Here is a 26,896-nt window from a genome sequence, read left to right on the forward strand (position 1 = left end):
ACATTAATAAAACAACAATACAATTCAGAAAACATTAAAAAACAATGCAAACATACAAGTAAAAAGGGAAAGAAGTGTAAGGGGAAAGAAAAGAAAAGAGAAAAGAGGAAGAAGGAAGAAAAAAAAAGGGAAGGAATTTTTATCTTTCCAGATTTGTGCTTATACTAGTCTAGCTACGGTTATTATGTGGATGATAAGGTAGTCTTTTGATTTTAGGTATTGTCCTCTAATAAGCCTTAAAAGGTATGTTTACCAAAAAGTAGTAGAATACAGTGTTCCCTCGATTTCCGTGGGGGATGCGTTCCGAGACCGCCCACGAAAGGCGAATTTCCGCGAAGTAGAGATGCGGAAGTAAATACACCATTTTTGGCTATGGACAATATCCCAAGCCATCCCTTAACACTTTAAACCCCTAAATTACCATTTCCCATTCCCTTAACAACCATTTACTCACCATTATTACCGGTACTCACCATTGAATAGTGATCCTGATATTTATAAACATAATTATTTATTAACAATAATTATTTTCTTTGTTATTTATTTGCAAAAATTATTAGTTTGGTGATGACATATGACATCATCAGATGGAAAAAACTGTGGTATAGGAAAAAAAACCGTCAAGTATTTTTTAATTAATATTTTTTGAAAAACCGTGGTATAGGCTATCCGCGAAGTTCGAACCCGCGAAAATTGAGGGAACACTGTATATGTTAAAGCTGCCACATTTTAACACTTTCAAAATATCTGTAAAGATCTGCTGAAGAGGAACCAAAATTAGAAACAAGCCAATGCCTAGCCTAGGAAAAACATTCTTTTTGATAGATAGGGCTCATCACATTTAGACATTTGTATGCCAACACAAGCATTTTGGATTTTACCTTGACAATCATGGGAAGTTAATTTGGCATTGCCTGAATACTTACTTCAAAATAAATAAAGTCACACAATGTTTGACTTGTATTGGTAACTTCCATTACAATAATTTAACTCAGAGGCATCCAGCACAGAGATGATGTCTCCAAGAAAGAGGGGTTGTATATAAATCAGTGTTTGCTTGTTTGGCATTATCTGGTTTTAACAAACCCATGCCGGCTTCTATTAACTGTTTTGTTCATTTCTAGGAGCTCACAAATCTGCTTCTTGATTATCTTGATTATCTTTTCAAAGATCTTCCTAGTATTGATGTCAAGCTGATAGATCTGTAATTTCACAATACTCCTGTTTTTCTCTTTTTTGGAACCATATCAGCTCTTTTCCAGTCCTCTGACATTTTCCCCATGCTCCAAGAGCTCTGAAAGATTTAGTTCAGAGATCACACCTACAAGCTCTTTTCAGGCTTCTGGAATGTAAAACAACTAGTTTTTGTGATTTAATTTTAACCCTGCTGTTCTGTTTAAAAAAAGTTAAAAATCTTCTGTTCGCGGGTCACCCTGACCCGGACCGAAAACTCTTCATTTGCAGTGCTTATGTTTGGTCAATTTGAATACTTTTTTCCCTTTGGAAAGTAGTCTGAACATTTCTGCACACAATGATATGAAAATTGAACTGAAGAAATTAATCCTTATTGGTTTATTTTGCACATAAATATGCCTCCCCCCCGTTTTTGTGAAATTTTTTTAGGTTTATTGATAATTATGCCTGCAAAATGCATTCTATTTTACTAAATTTGGTGTGGGATTGGTAGCTTGAACATTTCTGAACATAATGATATGAAAATTGAACTGGAAAAATTGATGCATATTGGTTTATTTTGTTGATGAAATGCACGCCCCCCGTTTTTTTTAAATAGTCTTCACTTTATGGATAGTTTTGCTAGCAAAATACATTCTATTTTACTAAAGTTGGTGTGGGATTGGTAGCTTGAACATTTCTGAACATAATGATATGAAAATTGAACTGGAAAAATTGATGCATATTGGTTTATTTTGCACATAAAGTATGCCTCAATTATTTCAATTTATATAACAATTATGCTGTTAATTTCAAACTTACATACTTTTTTTTAGTAAAATTGATTTCTTTCATAAAATTAGTTATCTGGCTACAATGTGGTTGATTTTCAAAAGGATATTCCAAATATTTCTAGCCAAATATGTATAAAAAGTGACAATAATGGCACACAGCAAGGCCGAGGGGGGGTAGCCCTTTTGTGGCAAAAATAAACCAATAAGAACAATTTTTTCCAGTTCATTTATATTTTTCTTATATTCAGAAATGTTCAATTTAGTATATCAAATCTTTTGGGGGGAAATTCCTTAGGAATTTGTAGCCTTAAAAAATAGAAATTGACACGAAATTCAGAAAGGATGGGGGGAGGGGCTTCTTGATCAAAATAAAAATATAAGTCTCAATTTTTCCAGTTCAATTTTCATATCATTATGTTCATAAATGTTCAAACTAGTTTTCCAGTTGAAAAAGGTTTCAAAAAGATCAAATTCAAGTACCTAAAAAAATTATTTTTGGTCCGGTCACATACGAACAGAAACAGACTCGAAGTGATGATTTTTTTTTGCCCAGAAAACAATTAGCCACCACCCCAAAAATATTTTTTGATGATCAGCATTGTTAAATTGAGTAAATGAATGCCTAAGATTTTAAAGAATATTTCGGATTTGGAGCATAAAAAAATAAAAAGTGAAAATGGTTGCAAGCAGCTGGGGGGGGAGGCCTTATTTCTGATGTTAAAAACCCAGTAAGAATCATTTTTTTTTCAGTTCCTTTATATTTTTCTTATATTCAGAAATGTTCAAGCTACCAATCCCACACCAACTCCAGTAAAATAGAATGCATTTTACAAGCAAAACTATCCATAAATTGAAAAAACTTTCACAAAAACGGGGGGGGGGGGGCATGCATTATATCAGCAAAATAAACCAATAAGAATTACTTTTTTCAATAAAAACTATTTAAAAAAATAAAACAAATCAAAGGAGAAGAAAAAAATTAAAGTAAAGTTTCATTTAATAAGAGTTTTTCTTCATAAGTTGTTCCCTGTTGTTTAACTGTGGCTTAAAAATAATTATGTAACATTTGGGGAAATATATGCAGCCCAGCAATCCAGCACTAGAAGCCAAAATAGAGAAAACCTCCACAGCCACCATGTATTTGCCTTTAGTGCTCAGGTAGGATGGAACAAAAGAGAGCCATACACTGCAGAAGATTAGCATGCTGAATGTGAGACATTTGGTTTCATTGAAACTGCTAGGAAGTTTCCTTGAGAAAAAAGCTACTATGAAACTGGCAACTGCCAGAAAGCCCATATAGCTAAGAACACAGTAGAACATGGTAGCTGAACCTTCATTGCATTGCATTATTATTTCTTCAGTTTCTGAATGGTTATCAACCTCAGGGAAAGGGGGATATGTAAAGAGCCACACCATACAGATGGTTGTTTGAATCAGGGAACCAGAAAGAACAATGGAGATGGCCAGTCCTTTCCCCAACCAATTCCTCATTCTGGATCCTGGCTTGGTGGCCATGAAAGCGAGAACCACAGTGATGGTTTTTGCCAGCACAGAAGACACAGCCACTGAGAAGATGATGCCAAAGCTAATTTGTTGTAGAAGACATATTATATGACTTGGTGCAACAAGGAACTGCAATGAGCAAAGGAAGCAGAGGAGGAGAGAGATGAGCAGAATGTAGGTGAGGTTTCGGTTGTTGGCCTTGACAATGGGAGTATGATGATATTTCAAAAATGTTGACAGCACCACTATTGTGCAAAAAGAAAAACATAGAGACAGAATAACTAAACTCTTTCCTATTGGTTCTTCATAAGATAAGAATGATATTATCTTTGGAATACATGAATCTTGGTTCTTGCTTGGATATTGGTCTTCTGGACATTCAGAACAATCATCCAAATCTGTAAGAGATTTTTTTTTAAAAAAAATATGTATTATAATTCCATTATACTTTTTGTTGTATATGGTTTTTCCCTGTCAGCCTGTCTTTGTATTTTCTTATTGCCCTTTCAATATTTGGGATACTGTTTAATAAATGAAAATTGGGTAGGTAGATAGGTAGTTAGTTAATAAACAAACAAACAAGCAAGCAAACAAACAAACAAACATGCCTCTCCATGGGCAAGTTTGCGTTTAATAACTCCCAATACACTTCCACTCAGACCACTCCGTTCTTTGCCAACTATGGCTGCCATCCCAGATTCTTTCTGCTCACGCTCCTACAGCATCCCAATCACAGAAGACTTCCTCTCTGAGCTCCAGTCCATCCATGAGATGGTCAAACAGTACCTGAATAAAGTGAAATATGACTACAAGAGATTTGCAGACTGCTCACATCAAGAGACCCCACCATTGGCTGTCAGTTTGGTTATCCATCAAGTATTTGTCCTCAGAGAAACCACATTGCAAGCTTGATCTGGTCTGTTCCCAGTGGAGACCATGAGGGTAAATAGTGAAAATCGTGAGGGTATGTGTGTGATTTATGGACCTTATCTCAAGAAAGAATGTTAATTGGCTCTGGCTCTTGGTTGCAGACCATTTGTTACCTCTTGGACAATTTAAGTGGGGCCTCTGCCAACATGAACTAAATGATCTGCTCTTGTCTGTAAAAAGCATCTTTAATTATATATAAAAGTGTTTGAATTGAATCCTTTGCTTCTTTGTTTAAATCTGGTGGGCTCAAAGCAGAACAGATACCTTTGCCAGGGTGTGGGGAGCCATGAAGAAGGCCCAACAGAAACCCGCAGAAACCCAGATGATACAGACAAAGTGAAAATGGGCTCTCCAGAAGCCATTTCAGGTGAGAGACATGGTATATCTATCGACTAAATACATAAAGTTAATGGTCCCCTGCCAGACACTGAGTCCAAAATTTGTGGGCCCATTTTCCATTCTATGGATAATTAATCCTGTAATTGTGAAAAAGGGCACTGGTACTCACTTGATATGCTCATTCTTATGTAGGGGAATTAGCCTCCAAGGATGGTTTGACCTTGTCCGTTAGCCAATCAGGACTGAATCTAGAAAAGTATAAATAACGCCCGCCATCTTAGATTACCCCTCTTTCAATGAACGATGAAAACAAACTTCCTGGTCAGAAAAATAGAACTTTATATAATAAGATTGATAGTAACAGCATCTCAGTGTAGAGATTATATATATATATATATATACACACACACACACATATACATATACATATACATATACATGCACACACATGTGTGTGTGTGTGTGTATGTATTTGTAGATTTTCACGGGTATATGTATGTAGATTGTTGTGAGTTTGGGTTTTTTCCTATGTAATATTTTGAGTGTCTTTGAGATGTTTTGGTGAAATCACATTTTGCCATTTTCAGGCTGAAGTTATTGGCTTTGTGCTGCTCTGAGTATAGTTTATACATACACACACACACACAGACACACACACAAGGAAAAAAGCAAAACAACATATATATAAAGAGAAATAGGACAATATATATACAATAATTGCCCCCAACCAGATCCCAAGAAGAGTGGGATTTGGAGGCTAACTCCCCTACATGAGAGTGGGCATATCAGTTGAGTACCAACGCCCATTCTCCATTGCAGGAGGAGTTAATCTCCAAGGATGGGACATGCCAAAGACAGTCAATTAAATTTGGCTGGGACCACCTTGGCCTATAGTAGCCTGTTGAAAGACCTAGTTTTCTACATTTTCTACTGCGGCTTGACTTCCTGGATCCAATCCTCCCCCGCAGATGCTTGATGAACCCAGAGGGTTTTTAAAGGGTGTTTGGGGTTATACCAGATGCACTCATCCACAGTTCACTAGAGTCTCTTGCTGTGGCCTGGAATAAGGCTGCAACGGAGGCTCTTGACCAGATTGCGCCATAGCAACCTCTCTGTGGCACTAGACCCCGAAGAGCTCCTTGGTTTACTGAAGAGCTCTGGGAGTTGAAACACCAGAAGAGATGTCTAGAGAAGCAATGGAGGAAGAGTAAGTCCGAATCCGACCGAATACTTGTAAGAGCTCATATTAAGTCTTACAAAGTGGTGCTCAAGGTGGCAAGATGTGTGTATCATGCCACCTTGATTGCATCAGCAGAATCTCACCTGGCCACTCTGTTTAGATTGACCCGCTCTCTACTCAACAAGGGGGGGAGATGTGGAGCCCTTGCTGAGCAGTGCCAAGGATTTTAACACATTTTTCGCTGATAAAGTCAGTCGGATCCAGGTGGACCTCGACCTTGGCTAAAAGAGTCGACTAACAACGAGTCATTCGAGGTGACTGGAGCCCGTCCTTGTCCACCTGTCTGGGAAGAGTTTGATCTGGTGACACCTGATGAAGTGGACAAGGCCATTGGAGCTGTGAGTTCCACTCCCAGTCCCAACCCCTCCAGCTGGCGCAGAAGGATACCATGGTCGATGGTATCGAAAGCTGCTGAGAGGTCAAAAAGCACCAGGACAGAGGATAAACCCCTGTCCCAGGCCTGCCAGAGATCATCCATCAACCCGACCAAAGCAGTTTCCGTGCTGTAGCCGGGCCTGAAACCCGACTATTGAGGGCCTAGATAATTGGCTTCTTCCAAGGACCACTGGAGCTGGAGCACCACCACCTTCTCAACAACCTTCCCCATAAAGGGAAGGTTGGAGACTGGACGATAGTTTTTGAGAATGGCTGGGTCCAGGGAAGGCTTCTTGAGGAGTAGATGCACAAGTGCCTCCTTGTAGGGAGCCAGGAAGGACCCCTTCCCCAAAGAAGCATTGACAATCTCCTGGAACCAGCTCCGTGTCACCTCCCTGCTGGCCGAAACCAGCCAGGAGGGACACAGATCCGGTAAACAGGTGGTGGAACTCAAAGCTCCAATGGCTTTGTCCACTTCATCAGGTGTCACAATGGTGCAATCTGGTCAAGAGCCTCCATCGCAGCCTTATTCCAGGCCATGGCAAGAGACTCTGCCGAACTGAGGATGAGTGCATCTGGTATAACCCCAAGTGCCCTTTGAAAGCCCTCTGGGTCCATCAGGCATCTGGGGTGGAACCACCCAGCCCCTTAGTCTCAGACCATTACTCAGTTGCTCAGAGAGGAATTCCATGTCGTGTGCGTGCCCTCCCTCATTTGTTGGACCCTGTACTACTTGAGTCAGGACCATGGCTGTCATGGAGTCCCCCAAGACAATAAATCTGGGGAACCCCACCGCAAGCCTGGCTACTTCCTCGAGCAGCACAGGCAGGGCTGTTGACACACAGCTGGGAGGCAGGTACGTGAGCAACAAGCCCACCTGAACCCCTAAGTCCAACTTCACCAGGAGGGACTCACAACCCACAATCTCTGGAGCAATGAGTCTACGTAAGCATATAATAGCCACTCCCCTCCCTTCCCTGGGGTCGAGGCTGATGCCATATCTGAAACCCGTCTGGGCAAATTTCAGAAAGAGGAATTCCTTCCTCTGGGCCCTGCCAGGATTCAGTTACACATGCCAGGTTGGCCTCCTCCTCCAGGAGTAAATCCCGGATGAGGAGAGCTTTATTTACCACCGACCTGGCATTGAGTAGCAGCAGCCTGAGCCCAGGGCCAGAATTACACTTGTCACCAGTGCCCTGGGTTGAGCTCATGGAGCCGGAACAGGGTATCACTATTAAGCAGCGATATCTCGTTCATCTGGAATGGCTAGCTCCGTGGCTCCCTCCATATCTGCCTCTCCCCAGCAGGTGGGCCAAGGAAGTCATTCATACCATTCCCATTCACCTCATCCATACCATAATCCCACCCACCCCTCCCATCCCACCCATACCAATCATTCATTCATACACATTACTCCATCCACCCCAATTATTCATCAATTAAAAAACCCCAATAATTTAGTTTAAAAGTTAAATTAAATTAATAGTTAAAAACTCACTAATAAAGTTAAAAATATATAAAATGTAGGGAAAAACACAATTGACAAGCAGTTCTTTAAGCAAATTAGCAGCAAAATAGTGCCAGACTCTAAGTTGGCTAAGTTCCAGAAAGTCAGAGTCAGAGTCAGTAAGAGTATTCAAGTCACTGAGTATGGCGATCTCTTTCGTGCCGGCAGCTGCCACTGGCCAGCACTCCTCATTACCTCATTTCCTCGAGCTCAATGTCAATGCTTGCCATCATAAGAGAGGACCTCTGGCTTACAACCTACTAGACAATAGCGGCAAGGCACAACAGCCTGCCCAAATAATATCTGCCTCATTAAGAGTTTGCCAGCCACTTTAGGAATCCTCTGGCTTATAATAGCCTTATCCCACTCTCCCCCTCTCACAACTGAATGCTGGCATTTAAGGTAATTTCGAGCCTGTGGGTGGAGACACGATTGACAGCTGTGCTAATCCAGATGTTGGGCAGCTCACAAAGGAAAGGACACTCATGATCAGCAATGAATGACAGATGAATGGATGAATGATGGATGAATGACAGATGTCAAGACTCTTTGACAGGATCGCGGGAAGCAACAGCACACATCCTGGACTCAGACTGAGTTGAAAGAGAGGAAAATCTAAGATGGATGGTTCTATTTATATTTTTCTATACTCAATCCTGATTGGCTAACACACAAGGTCAATCCATCCTTGCAGGCTAATTCCTCCTACCATGGAGAATAAAACTACCTTTTTTTTTTTACTGTAGCCTGCTTAAGCTTATAAGTGAGTCCATACAACCACAACCATTACCTTTACCTGGTCCCATGGACATGGGAGAAGAGACCCATTACAAGATTGACCAGATATTAGACCCCTGACTGCATAGGGGTTAATTGCAGTACTTGGTTCAAAGGAAGGGATATCCTAATAGTAATTTATTAGGATTTAACCTAAATTATTAACAAAATTAACAATTTAACATAAATTGTTCGAACTCCTATCCTAAACTAGACACAAGAACATTTTTCCCCCCGAATGCCATATTACAAATTTTTCCCTCACCTTTGTCAAACTATTGCTAAGGTTGCATTACTATTAGTTTTTCTTATAATTCCTATAATCCAGTCTCCTCTCACTTATGATTGTATGAGTGTATTGCTTGTATCCCTATGATTTATATTAATATTGTTTCCTGCTTTCTTATTTGAACTCTATGACACTCATCAGGTGTTGTTTTTGTACCTCATGATCCTTGACAAATATATATTTTCTTTTATGTCACTGAGAGCATATGCAAAGACAAATTCCTTGTGCGTTCAATCACACTTGACCAGTAAAGAATTCTGTTCTGTTCTATTCTAAGACAGAAATGTTTGGGTGGCAGGTAGAAATATATGGGTAGCCCCTCTCTTCAGGAAGTACCATAGGGCAGTGTTTTTCAACCAGTGTGCCGGGGCACACTAGTGTGCCGTGAGACATGGTCAGGTGTGCCGCGAAGCTCAGAGAAAGAAAGCAAGAGAGACAGAAAGAAAGCAAGAGAGACAGAAAGAAAGCAAGAGAAAGAAAGCAAGAGAAAGAAAGCAAGAGAGAGAGAAAGAGAACAAGAGAGAAAGAAAGCAAGCAAGAGAGAAAGAGAGGGAGGGAAGGTGGGAGAGAGAAAGACATAGAGGGAGGTAGGGAGGGAGAGAGAAAGAGAGCAAAAAAGAAGAAAGGAAGAGAGAAAGAAAGAGGGATGGAGAGAGAGAAAAAAGAGAAAGGGAGAGAAAGAGGAAGGGAGAAATAGAGCAAAAGGCAGGAAGAGAGAATTTTTTTGTCCAAACTATTTTTAGCGCCCCCCCCCCCCCCACTCAATGTGCCCCATGGTTTTGTAAATGTAAAAAATGTGCCGCGGCTCAAAAAAGGTTGAAAATCACTGCCATAGGGCATATCCTCACAAATCAGGGGAGAATATGAGAGGTCAAGTATAGTACCCTTTTGCTATGTAACCTCACTACATGTGCTTATTATCTTCCAGATGCAGCCCCGATGAGAGGGAAGCCACCTGTCAAACCTTGGGATTGAGGGAAGGTTTGTGGCAGCTGTCACAGGGAGGCGGCGAATATGAAGCACCAGTCAACTGTGTGGTGGCCAACACGAGGCAACTGGAATGCCCAACAACCAGCTGGTGTGTGTGTGAAGGCATCAAAAAGCTGTGAAGTCTCACAGAACTGATCAGAGCCACAGCCGACTTCCAGGCAAGGCTTGTGCAGGTAGAGGGTGTGGCTTGCCTATATAAATGTGCTGGGAGACACATGCTCTCAGCACTGACTTTATTTCTGGATTGCATCTGTTTCATGACCAGTGCATTTTGGATTTCTTTTATATGCCTGACTCTAGCTCAATAAACAAACCCAGTTATCACCCACCCATACAACTGGAGTTGTTACTACTCAATTAGGTCCGGAGCATGGACCTTTTGAGATTGGTTTTGCCAATTGGCCTGAGAATCGCTTTCATCAAGTTATTTGATTGATTGATGTCACCAAGGAGATGACATTATTATTGTTTATTGGATTTTTTGTCTTGCTAAGCCATACAGAGTAGATTTTCTAAATAAATTTTCTAAATCAAACAAAGAAATAACTATTTTTTTTTCTGTAGGAAAAAGACTGGTTTGTCATTAAACTACTGAAAAGAAAAATCTATGAAGTGTTTCCAGTCCCTTAAAGCAAATGTTGTAAAGGTAAATTGATGTGCTCTGTTTTATCAGTTAACATATTGAGAAAACCTAGATGCCCAATTTAGCTAACACAATCCAATTAAATTAAATTTCTGTTAAAAATTCTTTCTCCTTTCCTTTTAAGAGAAAATCAATGGGGAAATTCTGCTGATAAATGTAGGTAATCCTTGACAACCATTTATTTAGTGACCATTCAAAGTTATAATGGCCCTGAAAAAAAGTGATATTTGAGCATTTTTCACACATACCACTGTAACAGCATCTGCATGGACACATGATTAAAATTCTGATGCCTGGCTCCTGGTTCATATTTATGGCTTGCAATTTTCCAGGGCCATGTGATCCACTTTTGCAGCAGTAAAGTCAATTTGCAAGCCAGATTACTAACTGAACAATGCAGTCATTCTCTTAACAATTGTGGCAAGAAAGTTCATAATATGGAACAAAAATAACACTATGTAACACAAATTTTGTTCCCAGCTTTTAAATGTTATATTCCAATTGCTTATGTCTAAAACAAATTAAAAATTGCTTATATTCATAATAAACTTTGCTTTTGTGACCACAGCAATGAAAATTATGCATTTTTACTATAGAAACAGACAATGTTTCATCTTCTCATTTATACAATCAGACTAAGAACACTATATGAATTGCAAATTTACACAGATTACCAAAAACTGTTCAGAGTGTGCGGTTTTCTGAGATTTACAACTATACTGCAAATCAGTTTCATGAATCAATCCCCAAATATAGTCACCCATCATGTTTTCGTTATATTATCCTTGGTAATGGCGTTCAAAGTTTATAATGTCCTGGTGAAAGCACTCGCCTTGCTCCTCTGAATAAGCTCCCATGTTCACTTTGAACTTATCAAGATGAGCATCAAGGATATGGATTTTGAGCAGACCATAGAAACATAGAAACATAGAAGACTGACGGCAGAAAAAGACCTCATGGTCCATCTAGTCTGCCCTTATACTATTTTCTGTATTTTATCTTAGGATGGATATATGTTTATCCCAGGCATGTTTAAATTCAGTTACTGTGGATTTACCAACCATGTCTGCTGGAAGTTTGTTCCAAGGATCTACTACTCTTTCAGTAAAGTAATATTTTCTCATGTTGCCTTTGATCTTTCCCCCAACTAACTTCAGATTGTGTCCCCTTGTTCTTGTGTTCACTTTCCTATTAAAAGCACTACCCTCCTGAACCCTATTTAACCCTTTAACATATTTAAATGTTTCGATCATGTCCCCCCTTTTCCTTCTGTCTTCCAGACTATACAGATTGAGTTCATTAAGTCTTTCCTGATACGTTTTATACTTAAGACCTTCAACCATTCTTGTAGCCCGTCTTTGGACCCATTCAATTTTGTCAATATCTTTTTGTAGGTGAGGTCTCCAGAACTGAACACAGTACTCCAAATGTGGTCTCACCAGCGCTCTATATAAGGGGATCACAATCTCCCTCTTCCTGCTTGTTATACCTCTAGCTATGCAGCCAAGCATCCTACTTGCTTTTCCTACCGCCCGACCACACTGCTCACCCATTTTGAGACTGTCAGAAATCACTACCCCTAAATCCTTCTCTTCTGAAGTTTTTGCTAACACAGAATTGCCAATGCAATACTCAGATTGAGGATTCCTTTTCCCCAAGTGCATTATTTTACATTTGGAAACATTAAACTGCAGTTTCCATTGATTTGACCATTTATCTAGTAAAGCTAAATCATTTACCATATTACAGACCCCTCCAGGAATATCAACCCTATTGCACACTTTAGAGTCATTGGCAAATAGGCAAACCTTCCCTACCAGACCTTCCCCTATGTCACTCACAAACATATTAAAAAGAATAGGACCCAGAACAGACCCTTGTGGCACACCACTTGTAACCTGTCTCTGCTCAGAATACTCGCCATTAACAATAACTCTCTGATGTCTATGCTTCAGCCAGCTTGAAATCCACTGAACTATCCAGGGATTAAGTCCAATCTTCACTAATTTATCTATCAGCTCTTTATGTGGAACCGTATCAAAGGCTTTGCTGAAGTCCAGATAGGCAATATCCACGGCACCACCTTGATCCAACACCTTTGTGACATAGTCAAAGAAATCAATGAGATTAGTCTGACATGATTTGCCTTCAGTAAAGCCATGCTGATTTGGGTCCAATAAGTTATTGTTTTTTAGGTGCTGATTTATCCTCTTTTTGAGTAGAGTCTCCATCATTTTAACTACAACTGATGTCAAGCTAACTGGCCTGTAGTTACTGACCATTGCAGCATAGTTCTTTATCAGAGTCTGAGGCAGTTGTACATAGTTTTCATCTTTATGATTGCCTAGGAAGCCGTGAACCACTGCGACAAAAATGTTCCAAGCTGTTCTCTCCTTCCTATTCAGCTTCTTGGGAAATTCACTGCACTCTATGATCTTCTTGATTTGTGGTCCGACGAAGACACCAGCTTTGATCTTTGCTTCAGATAGCTTAGGGAAAAGATCTTGGAGGTAATTGAAAGTTCTCGACTCCTTATTTAGAGCCCTGACAAATTGTTTTATGAGCCCCAACTTGATGTATAGTGGTGGCATCAGCACCTTGCGTGGGTCCACCAGTGGCTCCCACTTTACATTGTTCTTCCCCACAGTGAGCTCTGTCTGTTGAGGCCAGTCCCACCTGTGGTAGTGCGCTTCAGTATCCCAGCTGTCCCAAAGGCAAATAAAGCAAGGATACTTATTAAAACCACCTTGGAGGCCCATCAGGAATGACACCATTTTGAAATCTCCGATAACTTCCCAGCCGTACTCATCATACTTCAAGGCACCTAGCAACATCTTGACACTGGTGTATTCCTCTTTCAGGTGCACTGAGTGAGCTACAGGAAGAGACGGACTTGTTCCCATTGTGAAGCAGCATGGCTTTGAGGCTCTTGCATGAGCTATGAAGAGGCGCCACTTATTCGGGTTACAGGTGATACCTATAGCCTCAAATAGACTGGCCGCATTGTTGCAGAAACACAGTCCATCTTGATGACTGAAGAAGATAGAAAAAGCTTGGTAACGCTTCCTGTGATCTGTGACTTGGACTCTTTCATCTAATAAGTTCCATTGCTTGAGCCTTGATGCCAGAAGCTCAGTGTTGGACTTGGTGAGACCAAGGTCTCTGATCAGATCGTTGTGGTCTTTTTGGTTAGGGTAGTATGGCTTCTGCTCCTCATCTGCATATGAAGAGAAATCGTGATCTTCAACATCTTCCTTGATGTCTGACATGCTGCTTTCTTTTGAAGGTGGTGTAACTCTGTCTGGAGGTGTTGGTACAGAAGGTTCAGGGCAGTGTGGTACTAGGGCAATAGATGAAGGAATGTCAGGATACGTTACAGGCAGTGCATTTTTGCCACTGCAATGTTTGGAAGGGTCCACCATGCAGAAGTAGCAATTTGTTGAATGATCAGTCGGTTGACGCCAAATTCTTGGGATAGCAAAATGTATGGCTCTCTTCTCTCCCCTGTACTAATCTATAAGCAAACAAAAATAAAATTTGGATTGAGAATTTGATTTAGGCCTATTTCACATTAATGACTAGTGATATTTACAACATTAACAATACAATATTAACACAGTTAATCTGCTATTTAAGAGAATAGCATTTATTCACTTACCTTTAAGAGTTTTCTTGCAGTGCTCTCATGTGAAATGAGGAGCCCATGGTTTGTCTTGGTCACCAACTGGCATGCCAAAGTATGCTTTGTAGGCCTCACACATCTTTGCAGATGCTTCCACACAATACGTTTTTGCTCTTGTCTTTATAAACTGGCCACATACGTAGCAAAATGCGTCTGCTGGATTTATGCAACCTCTTGATGCCATCTAAATTGACTAAGTCGCTGTAAGGAAAAAGGATGTCTCTCCAAACCTGATAAAAATGGCCTTTATTCCATGCAGTATTAAAGTACAAGAGTTTACTGAGGATTCAGTAGAGCAAGATTAATCACCCGGTACGAGAGTAACACACAATATATACATTTACATTCCTAAGCTCCTCCTGTAATGGGTGTGGGGTGAAGTGTAAATACTGTTTTTATTAGAATCTGAATAGATATTGAATTCACACCTGTCTGTCTAGATCAATTCCCTTTTGTCTGTGATGGCCATTGCCCACTTACTATGCAATCCCAATCAATTAGATCCTGTCTCTCCTTCTCTCGGGAAGGGCTATAGTGGCCCTATATAACTGTAGTTATACAGCTACCTACAATTCTGTACAGTCACAGAAAGTTCTAGATAATTCTGGACAGTTCTAGAAACTTCTTCCTAGTTCTCACAATTCCAGAAGCTTCTTAAGTATCTTGAAATATTGCGAATATCCTTAAAAATAGATCATTTTCAAAATATCATTGTGCTGACCACAAAAGCAAAGTTTATACGGAATAATAACTTTTTTCTATTCATTTAATTTTAAAGTACAAACAATCAGGAAAACACACTTAACAACTGGGAACAAAAAAGTTTTGAAAATTGTTACATGGTGCAATTTAACAACTGTCTCACTGAGCAACAGAAATGCTGGGTTCAATTGTGGTTCTAAATCAAGGATTACCTGTAAAAGAATATAATCCAATTTTCATACTTACTTATTGAATTATCTGCTTGGTACATACTACAAAATTACAATATCTTATTTCATAATGTCTCTTACCAATCAGGCTTGACATTTTCTTTTTAGGACATGGAAGACAATCATAGCAACAAAATTGTTTTCCCTCCTGCTTTCTCCTGAAATTACCAGGGAGGCATCTCATGGTACATAGAGAAATAGGTAATGTCTGGACCAGAAATAGGGAAAAATATATCTATTAGCATTCTTACGACTTATTTGTATACAAAAAAAATACATATAAAAAAGAAATTACATGGCTCTTGATTCTATAATTAAGAGTTTACCAAGCAATTGATATATCTGAAATTCATAAGCAATAGCAAGCAACTTTTAAATAAGTTCAAATCTTTCTGCAATGTGGAGTCCATGGTGCTCTTGGAACTTGGTTGTATTCTTAGAGTTATTTACATACTCAGTTAGGCAGTGGTGGGTTCCAAATTGTTTAACAACCGATTCTCTGCCCTAATGACTGGTTTGGTTGGTGTGGCTGGGTGGCTGGGTGGGTCATGTGACTAAGTGGGCATGGCCAACTCTGTGTCACTTGTTTGGGTGGTACCTGTATGGAACAGGCAGGGTTGGGGAGGGAATCTAGGGGTCTCCCGTGGGGGGGTGGAGTGGGAGGAAAGAAAGATCCAACTTGTTTGTATATCTGTATGCATATTGTGAGTGCGTGAGAGAGGGGGGAGAGAGAGAAAGACTGAGACTGCATCAAGCTAACCTGGGAAATCTTGCTGTAAGTGTAAGCAGCAATGTAGCATTGAGAGGAGAGTGCTACAAAGAAACAGGAGCACCAAGAAACGCTGCCCCCTTCTCCGTTTCCATCTCCATTGCTGGGTGATCCCATGCAAAGAAGGGGGCTAGCAGAGAGAGGAAGAGTGCAGGGTTGCTGCTTCTGGGATAAAGGAACCCAGGATACATCTGAGTTCAACTCATCTGGCTTCTCTTCCTCTCGCAGCCAGCTTTTTGGGCCATTTTCTGCCTTTTGGGGGGGCATCTTCAGGCTATTTTTGGAACATTTTGTACCATTTTCAGGCCATTTTGGGGGCTGGTTTTAGCTGAAAAAAAACACATGAAAAGAGCCCCAAAATAACCTTAAAATGGACAGTTTCTGACCAGCTTTTGGGCTGTTTTCAGATCATTTTCAGGCTGTTTTTCCAGCCAAAATATGCCCAGAAATGACCCAAAGTAGCCTGAGAATGACCCAAAAATGGTCTGGAAATTGGGTAGGGGTGGAGCCAGTTCTCCAAATCATGAATAATTGGAACAATCAGTTTGGATGAACCAGTCAAAACCAACAGCAACCCACCTCTGCAATTAGATAATAACTCATTTTTTCATATAACATATATCCATGTTTTCCCCAATATAAGATCCTGTCTTATATTTTTTGAATCCTGAAATAACTGTTTGACCTTATTGCCATGCACTCAAAAGCCCAATTAGGCTTAATATCAGGGGTTGTTTTCTTTTTGGAAAAACAGGATATTACAATTAAAATTTAAAAACATTTTAAAACAATAAAAATATTAAAAACCATTAAATAAGTAAAATAACCTGTCTAATTTTCGTTATGCCTTTTACTAAACAAGTATAATAAAGGGAATGTATATTTGATTTTGCATGTACCTGACTGCAGCTAGAATAGTATTTGTGCAGCAGTGGAAAAGTGAAACATAGAAACATAGAAGTCTGATGGCAGAAAAAGATCTCATAGTCCATCTAGTCTGCCCTTGTACTATTTTCTGTATTTTATTTTAGGATGGATATATGTTTATTCCAGGCATATTTAAATTCAGTTACTGTGAAGAGTTCCCAACAGATGAAACGGTGATTAAAAATACTAGAATGTGCAGAAAGGCTAACACTTACAATTAAGGAAAGAAAGAACCTGATTTTTTTAAAACTTGGGACTTATATTTATCAGCTGACAAAAATAGGCGTTAGAAACAGTGAAATATATGGAAAGACCATTGATATAAGGAAAGTATATTAAATTGGTTAAACCAATATTATTATTGCTACTTATATAGAGTGCTGGTGAGACCACATTTGGAGTACTGTGTTCAGTTCTGGAGACCTCACCTACAAAAAGATATTGACAAAATTGAATGGGTCCAAAGATGGGCTACAAGAATGGTGGAAGGTCTTAAGTATAAAACGTATCAGGAAAGACTTAATGAACTCAATCTGTATAGTCTGGAAGACAGAAGGAAAAGGGGGGACATGATCGAAACATTTAAATATGTTAAAGGGTTAAATAGGGATCAGAAGGGAAGTGTTTTTAATAGGAAAGTGAACACAAGAACAAGGGGACACAATCGGAAGTTAGTTTGGGGGAAAGATCAAAGGCAACATGAGAAAATATTATTTTACTGAAAGAGTAGTAGATCCTTGGAACAAACTTCCAGCAGACGTGGTTGGTAAATCCACAGTAACCGAAGTTAAACATGCCTGGGATAAACATATATCCATTGTAAGATAAAATACAGGAAATAGTATAAGGGCAGACTAGATGGACCATGAGGTCTTTTTCTGCCGTCAGTCTTCTAAGTTTCTATGTTTCTATGATTAGTAATAGTATTACAGTAGTCCCTCGCTATACCGCACTTCACCTACTGCGACTTCACTTCATCGCGGGTTTCTGAGGAAGTCGATCGGCAGATTTAAACAGCCCGCCGAACTCGATCGGCAGGTTTTTTTTAAAAAAATAATATCTAAAATTATAAATACTGTATTTAAATACTGTATCTAAAATAAATACTGTGTGGGAAGGATTTATAAACACTTAAAACAATGAAAACTTACCAAACAATTACAATATAAATACTTAAATAATTACTATCAGTCGATAAATTCCCCATCGCGGATTTCACCTATCGCGGCCAGGTCGGGAACGTAACACCAGTGATAGGTGAGGGACTACTGTATAACTAAAACTAATGCAATGGATATTGTTGTAAACAATGATGAACCCAGAGAATACACTGTTCAATTGAAATTGGAATTTTCTGTGATAAAATAAAAAATAAAATAAAATAAAAACTTATTTTAATTAACAATACAGTCAGGAGTTTGCAATCTTGGTGCATGTAGTACCACAACGGAGAGCCAAATCTGGCCCTAGTTCTGCCTCCATTTATTTTCCCAATAAGCAACTGGGTCAGAAGATCATTTAAAAGCAGTTTATTAAGGTACCCTGATAAAGTGGGGTCTTTGTATGAAAAAGGAAAAGAGAACCTCAAGACCCATGTTTTATTCTTGATATATATAAAATTCACAACCAGACAATTTTAAATAAGTTCAAATCTCTCTGTTTTGTAGAGTCCGTAGTGCTCTTGGAGCTTGCCTCTTCTTCCCTTAGTGACATTGCTTACATTTCCCATACACACACACAAATTTATCAGATCAGCAAAAACACACTAAGAGTATTTTTAAGATTTTAAGATTTATTTATACAAGTGTCTTATGACCACAACTGGAACCTAAGCAAGAGAATAAAATCCAAATGTAATTATATGCATTCAGAACCTACTTGGTTGAAATTTCTGTGCCAGGTGATTGCTTCATCATAAATGATGAGCTTTTTGCCCTCAGAGGTCTGAGGATCCAGTTTCCCAACTTTCACTCGATGGAAGGACTGGTTGGGGAATGCAACCCAGTTTATAACATCAAATCCAACTATCAGTTCTCTCTGCTGATCAAACAAAATCTCATCTCCAACACTGTTATTAAATGAAATGCTTTTTAGAAACTGGTGTAGCTAAATACCAAATAATACAAAAAAATTAGTCACAATATCATTAATGAATAAAATATAAAATTAAACTTCTCATTAAGAAACTTCAAATATTCTGATAGTCTTATATTTTCCAATGAATACATTGCAATTTTCGTATAGTTCCCTACCACTTTTTATTTAATGAAGATCAAATGAAACATTTATCTGGAATAATTTCTGAAAGCATGGAGGGCTTGGATTGAAAGGGCTTCCCATTTTCTAAGAAGCTTCATGGAAGATTAGAAGAAGCTTAAGGAAATTCGATGCATATCAAGAATACATTAGATCTTACCTTTCATGAATACCTATTAGAAAAATTTAATATTATGAATGAACTATCATCATGGAATTCTGAGATATTCATAAATATAGGGAATGGGTTACGGTTTTAGCTTGGGTATTCCCAAAAAGTTTTTTGGCTGATCTTTGAATGCATCAAGTGTAAAATATGTTGGAAATCTTTTAAAAATACCATGATGATTCATCTCTTCTGCCATAGCTGAACAACTAAGCATAATTTTCAAAAAATCCTTCAGAACCAGCACACTTCCTAAGCTATAGTCGAAAGCAATGTTCATCCCCATCTTCAAAAAAGGAGACCCCTCTCTTATTGATAACTACAGACCAACTTCACTATGCTGTGTCCCATGCAAAGTCATGGAATCAATTATAAACAAATCAATTACTCTCCATCTAGAAATTAATAATTTGCTCTCTAACAAAAAAATTGGTTTCAGGAAAAAAATATCCTGCAACCTGCAGCTCCTCCACCGGAAAAAATATATGGACAACTCATCTAGATTAAGGGAAATCTATCGATGCAATTTATATCGACTTCTGCAAAGCCTTTGATTCAGTGGTCCACGACAAACTACTCCTAAAACTCAAATTCTATGGCATCTCAGGATCCCTCCATAGATAGATTACAGCATTCCTGTCAAACAGACAACAAGTGGTCAAAATAGGAAGCTCCATATCCACCCCCGTCCCAGTTAAAAGTGGTGTTCCCCAAGGTAGTGTACTGGGACCAATGCTCTTCATTCTCTACATCAATGACATTTGCGATTACATCACAAGCAACTGTGTCCTTTTCGCCGACAATGTAAAACTCTTCAACATCACCGATAACACAACTACCCTCCAAAAAGACCTAAACTCTCTTTCTGAGTGGTCTAACACATGGCAACTCCAAATCTCAACTAGCAAATGCTCTGTCCTACACATTTGGAAGAAGAATCTGAACTCCAAATACGAACTGTATAATCAAATTATCACAGATAATCCCCACTCAGTTAAAGACCTTGGTATACTAATAACAAAAGATTTAAGTGCCAAAGCCCACTGCAACAACATAGCCAAGAAGGCTTCAAGAATTGTAAACCTAAGCCTATATAGCTTCTGCTTTGGCAATCTCACACTACTTACCAGACCTTACAAAACTTTTGCCAGACACATCCTCGAATACAGCTCACCTGGTTGGAACCCATATCACATCTCAGACATTAACACCCTTGAAAATGTCGAAAGATACTTCACCAGAAGAGCCCTTCACTCCTCCACTCGCAATAGAATACCCTACGAGACTAGTCTTTCAATCCTGGGCCTAGAAAGCTTAGAACTATGATGCCTTAAACAAGATCTAAGTATTGCCCACAAGATCATATGCTGCAACGTCCTGCCTGTTGGCGACTACTTCAGCTTCAACCTCAACAACTCAAGAGCACACAACAGATTTAAACTTAATATTAATCGCTCCAAACTTTACTGTAAAACATATGACTTCAGTAACCGAGTTATCAAAGCCTGAAACTCATTACCGTACTCCATAGTGTCATCCCCAAACCCCCAACAATTTACCCTTAGATTATCTACAGTTGACCTATCCAGACTCCTAAGAGGTCAGTAAGGGGCGAGTACAAGTGCACTAGAGTGCCTTCCGTCCCCTGTCCTATTGCTCTCCTATATCTCCTATACCTTTCTTCTATTCCTATATCTCTTCTTCTATTCTTTCGTTGATATGTTCTATTACTGTATCTTCTTTTCTATTCTTTCTTAGTTATATTTTACTATGAGTATCTCCTCTATAACCTTCATCATGTATTTTACTGTGTGTGTGTGTGTGTGTGTGTGTGTGTGTGTGTGTGTGTGTATGTATATATATATATATATATATATATATATATATATATATATATATATATATATATATAAACGCACTAAAACCCTCATTGTGTATTGGACAAAATAAATAAATAAATAAAATAAAAATACTACTAGTTTTTTCTCATCATTCCTATCACCCATCTCCTCCCACTTATGACTGTATAAGTGTAACTTGTTGCTTGTATCCTTAAGATTAATATTAATTGTTTCCTGATTGCTTATTTGACCCCTATGACAATCATTAATTGTTGCACCTTATGATTCTTGACAAATGTATATTTTCTTTTATGTACAGTGAGAGCATGTGCACCAAAGACAAATTCCTTGTGTGTCCAATCACACTTGGCTAATGAAGAATTCTATTCTATTCTATTCTATTCTATTCTGTTTTTCTTATAGGTATATTCTTGGTGAATTTGTATGTCTAGGAAATTGTACTGGAAGTCAGAAATATAATAAATCTAATACTAATTTATTGATTAAATGAGACAATCTATATGCATATATAAAGATATTTAATAGATTAAAGGATGCATGTTCAAGTCTATACCTGCCATGGATGTTGAATCTGAAGATTTAGTGTTCCTCTGCACAGGTTTCTTTCCTGTTTTGATTCAATCTGCAGGGCATGTAAAGCATGAGCTACAACATACACTGCATTGTATATATTGTAACTGTGTCCTGTCATGCTCATTTCAAAAAAAGCATCTGGGATGTCCTCCAGTTTCTCTCTCAGAGTACAAATGTCACCATCTTTGTCATTCACCTGGGAATGACTGGGAAAGGAACAGTCAAATGCATGTACCCACACATCTTTGATAAAGCCATCTTCTTTTGATGAGAAATGATCCCTTGCCTGAACAAAGTGCTGAAATCCAGGAATTTCATTGGAGTGAACTGAAAACGACAAGGAACCATGGATAATTTGAATATCCCAACTCCTTTGGTAAAACACCGATGCAAGATCCATCTGGGAGGCCATGATCCAAACCTTACCTTTGGGCTCTAAGGACACTAGTTCCATTTTAGGAAGCTGCAGTAGTAACCTTAAATGCAGAAGTGTTCTTTCATAGACAATCACTGCCTTGGCTTTGCTGTTCATTGAAAGATAATATGTTTCTTCTAGCCATTCTAGATCATCAGAAAAGCTGCTGATATAAATTGGTCTTATCTTTTTTAGGAAGGCAATACAAATGCCATGAAGAGGAAACATTGAAAATGTCCTTCTCACAAATCTTCCATCATCATCATCTTCTTTTACAAGAATTCCAACCCAGGTCCATCCAAAGTGCAAAAGCAGATCACACAAACCTTTGTATTCATAACTTTCATCAGGAATCATTTGATAGAAGGAAAAAGATTCACTTTGATCTGGCATCTCTGGATATGACCCATATATAATCTACAAGAATAATAATTTGAATTTTAGAGAATGGAAAGAAATTACTGTGGTTTTCCATGAAAATAATAATTAAAAAGTGGTAAAATTTAAACAAAAATATATAAAGGTTGTCATTTTATAGAAAAATTAAAATAGCATTTTGTGCTATTTTATAGGCATTTTAGCCTTCTTTTTTGTAATAAAAAATTCACAGAAGGCTAAACTTTTAGGTAAAATTCTTTAACTTGAAGGGAAAAATGAGATAAATATTGTAGGTGTTATGGTTTAAGAAATATTTTTTTTATTAGCTTCTCTCTAATTTTTTTATTATATCTGTGCAAAGTAAATGATATTGCAACCTTTTTTCATTGATCTTGCATACTGTAAATAATTCCACTTTCAAATAAATATCCTTAATTCAATCTATCTTTTAAGATTGCACTACTGTACCATTTAATTTTTATTTTTTATTAAATTATATACTTTATTTACTTTATGAAGGATAGCTATATAATGTTTCCAAGTTACAGAAATGTAAAAAGATCAAATATGGCATAATATAATCTCATGACTCATCACACATCTTACCTGTGGAACTTTGTAGGCTTTCAAGATATCTCCCATTAAAAGAGAAGTTTCAGAATAAAGAGCTCCAATGACTGCCACCAGGTTGTTCTGGAAGCCACATTTATAACTTGGGATCAGTTTCTTCAATGGTGAAAAAAGTTTCATTGTGGCGTGATAAGTCCATGTTCCATCGTAGCTGTCAAAAATATTGAAGCCCAAGGTGATATTGGGCAAGAGCTGAGGATTTTCATTGATCTCCTTTACAGCAAATATGAAAGCTAAAATATGCTGATAAAACTTAGTCTGGACCCTGCAATTAAAAAGCATTATATGAGATATTCTGCATCTAACAAAAAGTATTGCAGCAAATGTGATTCAGCAAATCACTCTGTTCTTCAATGCAATGTTTGATCTATCATGCCAATGGAATAACCTTGATCACAAAATCAGAATAATGTCACTCGAAGAGTGAGTGACATTGTGAACTGGCTCCAGATCAATTCACATTTCTTATAATGTTGTCTTGTTTCTAAGTCTGACTCCCATTTTCTGGTTCATGCTATTTTTGGGTTCTACACAGGGGTGGGCTGCTGCCCAGAACACAGTGGGGTAGCAAAAATGCAACTCCACCCCAGAGCATCCAATTTGCACTAAAAGATGTGGAAAGAAATCCACCCACATCCACCTTCTCACTCTTTTTGAAGAATATTATTGAGGAACTGTGCCCCTGGTGGATGATCTGATATATAGCAGATTTAAAGATCTAAAGAAAGATTTATGGAAGACACTGTTTATCTATCAACCTAGAACAGTGATGGGCAACCTTTTGAGCTTGGTGTGTCAAAATTTGCCAAAAAAACGAGCATAACTCGGGTGGTGTGTCACCATGAGAAAAAACACATAATTTTGTGATATTTATAGTGCTCGAAAGAAAACCAATCAGGAGAACATACCAGACAAATCCCAGACCCGATATTATTGTAATGTCTCACGTTAAATAAAAAGACCAATGGGGGGGGGAGGTAGGTAGATTTTCACACACACACATGCTCTGGATGCACAGCTGCTAAGCGTCAGGTAACTAATACTATGAATGCTAGAATTGAGAATTGGGGGGGTGTTAAAAAAAGAAACCTACAGGAGAACATGTTTCTTTTCCTCCTGTCACTCGCTCCTTCATCTTCTTCACCAGGAAACCTTCCTTTCCAAAGACCAGCCCAGCATCCCACTCACACACTGGAGACTCTTCCAAATCTCTTGTAAAGCTGACTTTGGATTATTCCTTCGTTTCCTGTTGGGTTAGCGCAGAGGTAGGGAATGTTGGCTCTTCTATGACATGTGGACTTCAATCCCCAGAATTCCTGAGCTAGCATGATTGGCTCAGGAACTCTGGGAATTGAAGTCCACAAGGTCATAGAAGAGCCAACGTTCCCTACCCCTGGGTTAGCGGCTCCTCCAGCCCATACAGCTTTCCCAAAATGGGAATTTATCCGCACACCCCACCTCCCCAACACGCACACACAACACACTTTCTCTCCCCCCCCTTTCTCTCTTTAGCGTGCTTCTCATCCTCAACAGGATTTCCCCCATCCTCCTCACCAGAGATACTGAGCGCAAAGCAGGCTCATCCTCCGCCGCCGCCTCTCGCTGCCCGCCAGTCTACGCCGGCCTCGCATCGGGGTCTACAGCTCGGGCCCTTCTGCAGCCTGGGAGCCGCAGCCGCCTCTGGCCGCCGCCACCTTCCCGTATTGGGCCCAGGTTCTTCCTGGAGAGGGAGGAGGGGGGAGGAGGGGGGAAGGGGTAGCAGCGAGGGGAGGAGGACCAGTTCCTCTCTCCGCCTCCTGACTGGGGGAAAGGAATTCTTGCGAGAGCCGCTCGACCTGCCCCGCCTCCACGTTGAAGGCTGCTGTCGCCTCCCCTGACTCGTGCAGAGCCAAGGTGGGCAGGTGCTTGACTAACCAGCTGGCAAGCCTCTCAGTCGATGCCTCCATTTTTCCTACCCTCCCACCCTCACTTCCGGCCATGGCCCAAGCTCGACGGAATCCACTTCCGTCTCTAGTGCACAGTGAAACCCTTCCCTTGTCAGCTCGTGGGCCCCACAAGGCGGACTTCTAATGCGACTTTCCATTGGCAGTGGTGCTGTCATAGCAACGGGGAGTTGCGTTCGAGTGGAGGAGGGGGATGAATAGTGCTGTGGGGATGTGTGTGTGTGTGTTATCACCATGGTAACCATTGCAACTACTCTTGCTCACCGGTTCCCGCGTGTCACTGAAAATGGCTACGCATGTCAGTGCTGACACGCATGTCATAGGTTCGCCATCACTGACCTAGAATGACTAATTGTTTGATTATATTTTTATATAGAACTGATTTTAGACAAATTGACTATTACTGATTTTAGACAAATTGACTATTACTGATTTTAGACAAATTGACTATTACTGATTTTAGACAAATTGACTATTACTGATTTTAGACAAATTGACTATTACTGATTAATGATTTTTTAAATTATTTTTAAATTATTTTTAAAAAATTTAACTTTTTAATTCTAATATTATGGTATGGATGGGGTAAATATGTACGATATGAATGATTTGCATGGCCCATCTGACGAGAGAGAGGCGGGAGGGGAGGAGGCATCAATCTCTGGGGTGGCAGCAGGTCAGAACATTCCGTGTTGCTGGGGAGACATTTCGATGACCAAAGGATTTTCTGCCTATTCTGTCATTTTGATTTCAGCACGCTGAAATGGTTAAAGGCTGGCTGCAAGACTTTTGAGAAGGCTTTGAAAGGTAGAGACATAATTAAATTTTTTTGCCATGTGAAGATACCAAATAATATCATTAACCTATGTTTTTATAGAGAGAGAGTTATGCCACCTTATTGTTATTGAGCTATATATGAATCTAAATTAATCTGACAAGGAATATATATCTTAGGATATTAAAAATATACTTTAATTTTTAACAAAATATAAATATTTTAATCTCTAAGATGCCTTTCAAGATGGTTTACAGTGTAAATTGAAAAAAATTCCACTTGATTTTAATGTTTAGAACTAATCAAGTTTTTCCCTCCCAAGTTTCAGAACATCTTCAATCTTCCTTGTGGAAAAACAAGGTTCTTTTGAATTCTTTTTCCATGATAAAAATTGCTGACTGTTTTCTTAAACATCATTATTCCTATCCCAGATCCAATCATTTAGTTAAATGAGAAATACTCATGGTTTAATCTATTTCTGTGTTAGAAATAATAAATCAGCTAATTTAATTCTTCCCAGAAATCCAGTGGAAATGAAAAAAAAATTAAAACAAAAATCACCATCTCTTTAATGATTAACCTGGAAAATTTACTTATTTCACTCCATACCTAAATCTATCACTTTAGGGTTTATTTTCCAGAATACAATCTGGAATACTAGACATAATTATATAAAAATCTTACATGGGTTCTCTTATAAATGAATGGTGGGGATCTTCACAAAAGGTAGCTGGATCTGGAGGCATAAAGACAAGAGAAGTAATAGCACCAATGGTGAGGTCACCAAACTGGAAATAATTGTGAAGAATAGGGAGAGGATCATCAACCTTGCAATTTTTCATGTAAACCATATCAGTCAAGAGTAGGAGCAAATCAATCAATATCACCATGCCAAATATATGTCCACAATAGAATTTGTTGGATAAAGCTTTAGAATCTTCAAGGTTACATATGAAGGAATTATGCAGTCATCTATTCCTCATATGCTTATTTTCTTCTGAAACTCTGAAAACAAGTCCTAATTACCA

The 26,896-nt window shown here is 38.9% G+C and overlaps 1 protein-coding gene across 1 annotated transcript; it reads right to left on the minus strand.

Moving 5' to 3' along the window:
* Positions 1 to 2,963: 2,963 nt before the first annotated feature.
* LOC139155296 (vomeronasal type-2 receptor 26-like) lies at positions 2,964 to 26,719 on the minus strand. The gene is made up of 6 exons (XM_070730418.1): positions 26,553 to 26,719; positions 23,127 to 23,415; positions 21,708 to 22,559; positions 18,749 to 18,976; positions 15,256 to 15,382; positions 2,964 to 3,868 (listed from the first exon to the last, which is right to left on the minus strand). The coding sequence occupies exons 1-6, from the start codon at positions 26,717 to 26,719 to the stop codon at positions 2,964 to 2,966; spliced, it is 2,568 nt and encodes an 855-aa protein (XP_070586519.1).
* Between the last annotated feature and the right edge of the window lie 177 nt (positions 26,720 to 26,896).

Source organism: Erythrolamprus reginae, unplaced genomic scaffold (assembly GCF_031021105.1).
Source record: "Erythrolamprus reginae isolate rEryReg1 unplaced genomic scaffold, rEryReg1.hap1 H_1, whole genome shotgun sequence".
NCBI lineage: Eukaryota > Metazoa > Chordata > Lepidosauria > Squamata > Dipsadidae > Erythrolamprus > Erythrolamprus reginae.

Bases quoted from the DNA above. Each gene is read 5' to 3' on its own strand.
- LOC139155296 (XM_070730418.1), bottom strand. From the start codon at position 26,719: ATGGTTTACATGAAAAATTGCAAGGTTGATGATCCTCTCCCTATTCTT. The intron at 23,416-26,552 runs GTAAGATTTTTA...TTTTAATTGCAG, and splicing joins TCATTTATAAGAGAACCCAT to GGTCCAGACTAAGTTTTATC. The intron at 3,869-15,255 runs GTAAGAGACATT...AATCTCTTACAG, and splicing joins GAAAATGTCAAGCCTGATTG to ATTTGGATGATTGTTCTGAA.